This window comes from Alligator sinensis, unplaced genomic scaffold (genome assembly GCF_000455745.1).
Source record: "Alligator sinensis unplaced genomic scaffold, ASM45574v1 scaffold696_2, whole genome shotgun sequence".
NCBI lineage: Eukaryota > Metazoa > Chordata > Crocodylia > Alligatoridae > Alligator > Alligator sinensis.
Window position 1 is genome coordinate 140,145 of NW_005842855.1, and position 7,467 is coordinate 147,611.

A 7,467-nucleotide genomic window follows, 5' to 3' on the forward strand; every position below is an offset into this window, starting at 1 on the left:
GTGGCGCAGGAGGCTTAGGGCCCAGGGCTGGGGTGGAAATGTGTGCTCAAAGGGCCCAGGGTTCCCTGCCCTGCTGCCTGCCTGCTGGGACCTCTTTGGCCCAGCAGGCAGGACCCAGTGCGGCAGGGCAGAGCGGGGCAGGAAAGCTTGATACTGCCACTGGGAACCCTTCACTGCCATGGTGAGGCACTCCCTGCCTGCCCAGCAGCAGCAGGAGTGGCGCTGCAGAGGAGCTGTACCCCGCACTGCTGCCAAGTGGGCAGGGGGTGCCTCACCATGGCGGCACAGGGCTCCTGGACACAGGACTGAGCCTCACTGCCCCACTGCTCTCCTGCATTGGGTCCCGCCCCAGGAAGCAGGGTAGGGGGCCCCAAGCCTGCAGCAGGCAGCTGACATCTGTCACTGCCCCCCCCCTCCGCTCACCATGGGCTCTGCCAAAGCCCTGCCACCTGTCTGTGTGGGGAAGGTCAGGCTCAGCACTCTGGGCCACAGGAACTGCCACCTCCCACAGGTGGCAGCTGGGGCTCGGGTGCTTGGGGGGGGGGGTGCGGCAGGAGGCTGTAGACCTGGGTCCCTGGCCCCACAGCCCTGGTAGCTGAGGGACCCCTCTGGTAGGGCTGGGGGAGCAGGGGGCTGTGGGGTCAGGAGGGAAGGGCCAGGGCTGGGTGAAGAAGGAGTGAGGGGCACTGGCATGGGCAGGGCACCAGCATATCAGGGTTGCTCAGTAGCAGAAAACACACAGCTAGACCCAGATCCTAGTGAGCAAAGGGGGCAGGGGGAGCTCTGATTTTACATGATTAGAAACACAAAATCAAATACCAAAATTTATAGGTATTTAGAATGTATTTTATTATAGTGATTGAGGCACTGGTAGACTTCCAAACTCCTTTAAAATTGTAAATATAATCAAAGAACATTGTGTTCAACTGGTACATACACATACACAGTGGCCTTTCATTTTAAGTGCAGGAAAATGCAGGGGGGTAGTTATCAGAGAACTTGTGATTTTTAAGCAGAGAAAAACAGTATCCCTGATCATTACTGATTCTACTTTGTTAGGACATGCACAGGAAACCAGTTTGGAAGAGTATTTCCAGCAGCACAGTGCCCTCTATCATCATCTTGAAAATTCGATTCAATACAGCTTCAGGAAGGAAAAGTACCATATGTAGAACCACCAATGCCACTTTCTCCCTGTAATACCTAGATGTTAAGTGAACTGGTCTTCCATCTAAAAACAGCCCCACCTAACTCAACCCTTCTTAGCCAGGGAGATCTAACAGAATCAGACTATGCTGTGGCATGATTGCAATCCAAAACCACTTAAATACTTTAACTGAAACACCAGATACTTACAGAAGTCACTTGGTGGATTGTGTGTAAGGTTCCTGTAGAACTCAGTTCTGTGAGCTTTCTTTAAACCTGTGCATAGTCCAAAATCAGACAGTTTTACATGACCCTACAGAAATTGAAGATAAACGTATTATTGAGAAGGCTTAAAGAGCACAATATATTTTAATAACTTACTCACTTAGGAAATGTGTAAAACAAAGTTTTGTAGGATTACCTTATCCAACATTAGAGGACAACATAGGGACCGACGACTCTTTACATATCAAGAAATTATTAAAATGATTCTGCTCTGAAATAATAGCTTGTAAGGAAAAAACTGCTTAATTATTCCAAAGAGTTTGGGACTCATTTATGTTTTTAAGACTGTGGGGGAAAGAATGAGATTGGGAACAGAAAAGCATAATACAGTAAAAGCAGTATTATCTGGCACTTCATTAACTGGCATGCTCTATTAACCGGCACACCGACTGATGCGGCAAAAGCGAAACCAGAAGTGGGACTTACAGTTTCACTGAGTCCCACTTCAGGCCACGGCCCAAGGCAGAGCAGCCTGTGTGGGGACCCCCTCCCTGTCCCCCAGCCAGGGGAGGGACAGCGTGGTGCCTGTCCCACGGCACACTAATGCACCGGACACAGTGGGAGGGGCATCTTTGCCTGACCAGGCAAAGGCACCTCTCAGGTAACCAGCATATTTGGTTATCTGAGAGCTCCCATGAGAGCTTTTGCTGTACTGTTTTATTTAGGACATCTCAACTAGAGCAAAGTCACTCTATGTTACTATCACAAACATGTTACATACCTTGGCATCCAGCAAAAGGTTATCTGGTTTAATATCCCTATGGATGAAGCCGAGCTGATGAATGGCATCTATGGCCAGTACTGTCTCAGAAATGTAAAACTGTGTCTCCTCCTCTGACAAAGTGTCTTTCTTCATCAGTAAGGTCATCATATCACCTATATCAAAGAAAATAAATGCATTTTATTAATCAAATAATGCTACTGGAAAAGTTAGTAGAGTGCATTTTAATCTTACAACTGTGCTCTATGGTCTTCTATAATCAGACCATTATTGCTTGCTTCAAAACCTGTTTGGCAAACTGGTCCCAGAAAGAATTAACTGAAAATTATGAATTTGGCATTTCAATTAGGTACTCACTGAGGTAAACTAGGTTTAATTATCTCCCAACATGTAGTGCGTGATAGTTTGTTTCCAGTAATAGTCACATTTACTGATACTAACATCAGCAGAGGAAAATAGAACAGACTTCAATTATACTTATGGATGATTTAAAATTTCAGAAATGCAGAAATGGTTACTACACTGGCACTACTACATAAAAATAATAAGAGCTAGCAAAAAAATCATACTTTTTCTTTTTTTAAGCACCTAAGAGCAAAAGGGAAACGTGAAAATTTGCATCACAAATTACAGAACTCAGAGCTTACCTCCAGGTAGGAACTCCATGATAAGATAAAGATTCCTTTTGTCTTGAAAGCTGTAAAACATCTTCACCACCCAGGCACCATCCGCTTCAACCAATATATCTCTTTCTGCTCGGATATGGGCCACCTGTGCAGTTAAGAAATAGTATTGTTAATATAAATATGAACCAACTTTTTTAACATTGAACTGTTTCTACTGTTCTTCACTTTTTCATTACATCTGCTGAAGAAACTATTTTTCATACAAAGGGTAGATACTGCAAAGACTACATATTAATTTGGTAGCACAAAATCCCACTGACATCAACTGAATGCTGTACTAAAATAATACAGTCCTTATTGCCTGGAGGCAACCTCCTGACTTAAGATGCCACCAAGATATCCCCAAATGTGGGATTCCATAAGTGAAGGGTGATTTTGTTTAACACACAATATTTGGCAATCGAACAAAACATGCGTAGAAACAGAATACCTCTAGGATTGTTTTAGTGAAATGAAACAAACAGGCTCAGATTTACTCTAAAAAAGACATTTTTAGAAATGTTAATGTACAAGACCTTGCGTCAAGATCAGCTTTGCAATATTACTATACTGATTATGAAATCATAGTTGCTCTCACAAATAGATGGAATTTAACTGTAAAAGTCACTGAGAAAGCCTGATACAAGCATATAATACAATACAGGATCTGGTCTTTAAGGGTACAGAAATTGAGACCTGAAAAAAATTCGAAGAATTGTTGACTAGTTATGAGATTTCTTATTTATGTACTCAAAAAAAGCTGATAAGCATTCATATATTGGTTTTAACTCACAGTCAAAGCTAAATAAGATAAGCACCTTGAATCATCTCTAATAAGAGCGACTTGGCTGCTATTTTTACAACATTTGGAAAAAGATGTGAAGGTAATACTAAGTGGCAGTTTTTATTTCATGGCCTCTTTGCTTGACAGAAAATTAGTTCCATTACCAATGCAGGAAACAGATAAGTGACTGAACTGGTGGAATATCATTCAGTTCATGGTATTCAAATTCAGTGTCCTGATGGAACATCTTTAGAGAGTATTTGTAAAATATTAGTGAACAGCCTGCAAAATGAACTAAAGAATATGACAAGGTGTTGGGTTTTCAGTCTTAAAGCACTGTAAAATTAGTGTGTCCAGAAAAGGACCTCAATAAACTATTCTGAATTTGTACCACTGTCAGTTGGGAAAACTGTGATGCTCTAAAGCAGGGGTGTGCAAAAGATAGCCCACAAGCCAGATCCAGCACACCAGCTGACTGGATCTGGCCCACAGGCAGGCACCCACTAATTAATTTTAACTGGCCCTGCCAGTGGCTGTCCCTGCTGTGCTCTGCATGGGGCCAAGCCTTGACTGCTCTCGCCTGGGGCAGTACGTGCTGTGCTCCCAGCTTCCTCTGTTGGAGGGCACCAACCCAGCCGGCACAGCTTCCAGGCAGAGCTGTTGCTATCACTGCCCAGGGAACTTTTGGGCTCCCCCCGTCTCCAGGGACACCTTTTCCTGTCCCTGCTGAAGTGCTCTGGGTAGCAGGTAGGGAGGGGAAGCTGAAGCGTTGAAGGGAGCAGTGTGCGCTCTGCCTGCAGCTCACTTTGGTTATGCTCACGCATGGCTAGGCAGGTGAGCATGTGAATGGAAGGGGGTGGGGATGACAGAACTTGGCTGCTCATAAAGCCCCACCGGACAGGCACGGGACAGACGGGTGGGGTGTCAGCAGGAGCCAGTGTGTAGTTGGTGCAGCTCTGCTGGACAGGCACATAGCAGGAAGCAGCAGCAGCAGTGGCCGGAGCCAGCACAGGCTCAGCTGCAGCCCCACTGGGCAGGTGTGGGATACAGACCAAGAGAGCCAGTGGTGCCAGGCTCAGCTCCCTGTCCCCACTTCCACTCTCCTAGGGGCTTCTCTTGCTGCCCAGTGGTGGCAGCTGCTTAACCCGCCTTTTGCAGCACGCTCTGAGCCAGGCAGGCAGCACTGATCCCCCTCCCCACTGCCTGCAGAGGGGCTGGGTTCAGTCACGTCACAAAGAGCAGTTGAGGGGGGAGAAGCCCACCATACATGCACTCCCAACCCAACCCCACCATACCCACACACCCAACACTGTCCCACACCCCAATCACACACCCCACCATATCCACACAAACTCGCACCCTGCCACATCTCACTATACATCCCACCCCCCACCATACCCCCCCACACACACACACACACACACACGCCCATGCGTGCAAGTCCCACACCCCACACACATGCACACCCCTTATCAGCACCATACCCACACCGCACACACACACCCCAAGCACACTCCCCCTCTTACCTTTCCGCACACAGTATACAAGCAAGCCTCACACCCCCTCCCAAAAGTACTTCCTGGACAGGGAAGAATCTCCCGGTGGCAAAGGTCAGGGGTTAAGGGGCAGGACTTCCAGTCACAAGATGGCAACCAGGGAGTGTGGCTCCTGTCCAGGGGTGTGACTACCCTTGTGGCCCTTGACACCTCATCAAAACTCATTCAGCCGCCCTCTAGCCAAAACAATTGTCCACCCCTACTGTAAAGGAAGAGCAGTATTATATTGAAGCTCAGGATGTCTATGGAGTAAAATGAAGGGGCAGTTATATCATGGGCAGACACCCTATGCTACTTTGAATTTAGCTAGCACAGGTAACAAGTGAAGATGGGGTAGCATGGGCTTCAAAGGCCACAGAAGTCCTCTAAGCCTCCCTGGTTACCACCCCATGTTCAAATCAGTGCTACCGCATCTGGAATAAAGACCCACTGAAAAGCTCTGAAATAATTCAGCAGAGTTTGCAAGAACTTAGAGAGACGGCTGTGTCCCCCACTGGCCCCTCAGCAATCCCTCATTCTTGGAGAAACTGAAGCACTAATTATTTGAAGCACTAATTATTATGTCCTGACAGCTTAACGTTTCTTATGCAAACACTAGAAATTCTCTTTACAAGATTACTTTCCTCCTCTGGGGGCAGCACACCATGTGGACTATACACTGCAGGGATGGGTCCTCAGGATCTCCTCCCATCGTATGAGCAGCACCAGGAGCACAGACTGCCTCCCAGAATTCCTTCCTCCCTCTCATAAGTAGTGAACAGCTCCTCACTGAGCAGGCTGCATAGCTGTTGGGCAGACCCCATATCCCTCTGTTATACAGGCAATGGGCCACACTTCCCCCTCCCCACAGGCTTCCTCCACTGCATGGCAGCAGAAGAGGCAGCTGCAGGGACCACCAGGTGAACAACTCTATTCCAGACTTTATTGTTTTATTATTCTTTAAGATTCCTAGCTTCTACTGTAGCAGTCTTGCACCATAGCAATTTTGTGCCAGCCTGTACAAATACACAGCAACGGAGTGAACACAAACAAAACCTCAACTCCTTTCCTATCTATATAGAATATTTTCAAACTATAAGTATAAACACAAATAAATATAAACAAAGCACAAACCTGCTCTTTTTCAAGCATATCAGCTTTTCTAAGTATCTTCATTGCATAAATATGGCCCGTGTCTTTCTTCTGGACAAGGCGTACCTGAAATAAAGAAAAATGCATAACATCTAACCCATTTACTGGGTGTTACCATCCACTGCATATTCAAGAGCTTATGAAGTTAACTAGCTTTAAAAAAAGCATTAGGAAAACATAGAAAAAAAATGGAGAAAAGTGAAATATTCAATACTATGCATTTTTACATCATATTAGAAGTTGTGTTTCTAACTTTCAGCAACCAATAAGTGTTAGGTAGGATGTTCAATATTCTGATAAGTTAACAGCCAAACCAAATGCCAGATATTCAGTAAATAAAACTATGCTCATTTTGGAAAGCAATCATTGATCACATACCTACATTTGTAAATTTATCAAAATAGTTATATCATAGTTACTCTGGAATAAACACACCATATGGACCCTCCTTATAATGCCCTTTTCCAATTCAGTTTAATCTACTTCCAAGCAAAGAAAACACAAACCTCCCCAAATGCTCCCCTTCCTATAACTTTCAGAGATTCAAAGTCATCCAAACCAAGCCTAGTCCTCTTTAGTCGCAGGAATTCTGTTTCCTTGCGAGCATGCTGGGACCTGCGTAGTTTTTTCTGTGAAAACACATTGTTAAAAAATTAAGTGTACAACTTTCATTGTAATGTACATAGTTTAAAATGTTTGGAATACCTAAATACAGCTGTAGACAACAACTGACCCTATATCTCTGATTAATGGCCTATCTAGAACAGTGCTTCTCAACCTTAAGTCGCAAGTACCCCCTAACTTCTGAAAATGTTAATAAGTACCCCAACACTCAATTTTCCAGGGGATTTTATATTTACAGACTAATGTGTGCCATATGTTGGAAGAAAGGCTATGTATATAAGGCCATGATATGACAGATGTCTGATCTGGTGTGGATAGGGTTACCACCTTTTATACCAGGGGTGCACAACTCAAGTATGTACCTGGGCTAGAGATGATGTAGGCCAAAGCTAGGGGGGCTGAACCCAGTGTCGCGCAAAGCATGGCACACCAAATTATTACAGGGAAATTTAAAATTTTTTGCCATGGTTTTGAGAGGAAGAGAGGGTGAGAGAGAGAAGAAAAGAGGGTGAGAGAGAGAGAGAGAGAGAGAAGAAAAGAGGGCAAGAAAGAGTG

General features: G+C 45.1%; 1 protein-coding gene across 11 annotated transcripts in view; it reads right to left on the reverse strand.

Annotated features, from left to right (window-relative positions):
• STK38L (serine/threonine kinase 38 like) overlaps positions 1-7,467 on the reverse strand; it is a 65,071-nt gene that overhangs the window by 14,932 nt on the left and 42,672 nt on the right. For 9 of the 11 annotated variants that reach the window (XM_025191724.1, XM_025191727.1, XM_025191728.1 and 6 more), the window contains 5 exons: positions 6,795-6,917; positions 6,271-6,354; positions 2,800-2,923; positions 2,153-2,307; positions 1,357-1,459 (listed from right to left, as the gene is read on the reverse strand). In XM_025191724.1, the coding sequence (XP_025047509.1) occupies positions 1,357-1,459; positions 2,153-2,307; positions 2,800-2,923; positions 6,271-6,354; positions 6,795-6,917 (589 nt within the window). The remainder of the gene's footprint in view (positions 1-1,356; positions 1,460-2,152; positions 2,308-2,799; positions 2,924-6,270; positions 6,355-6,794; positions 6,918-7,467) is intronic. The other 2 variants (XM_025191730.1, XM_025191731.1) reach the window with 1 other exon arrangement.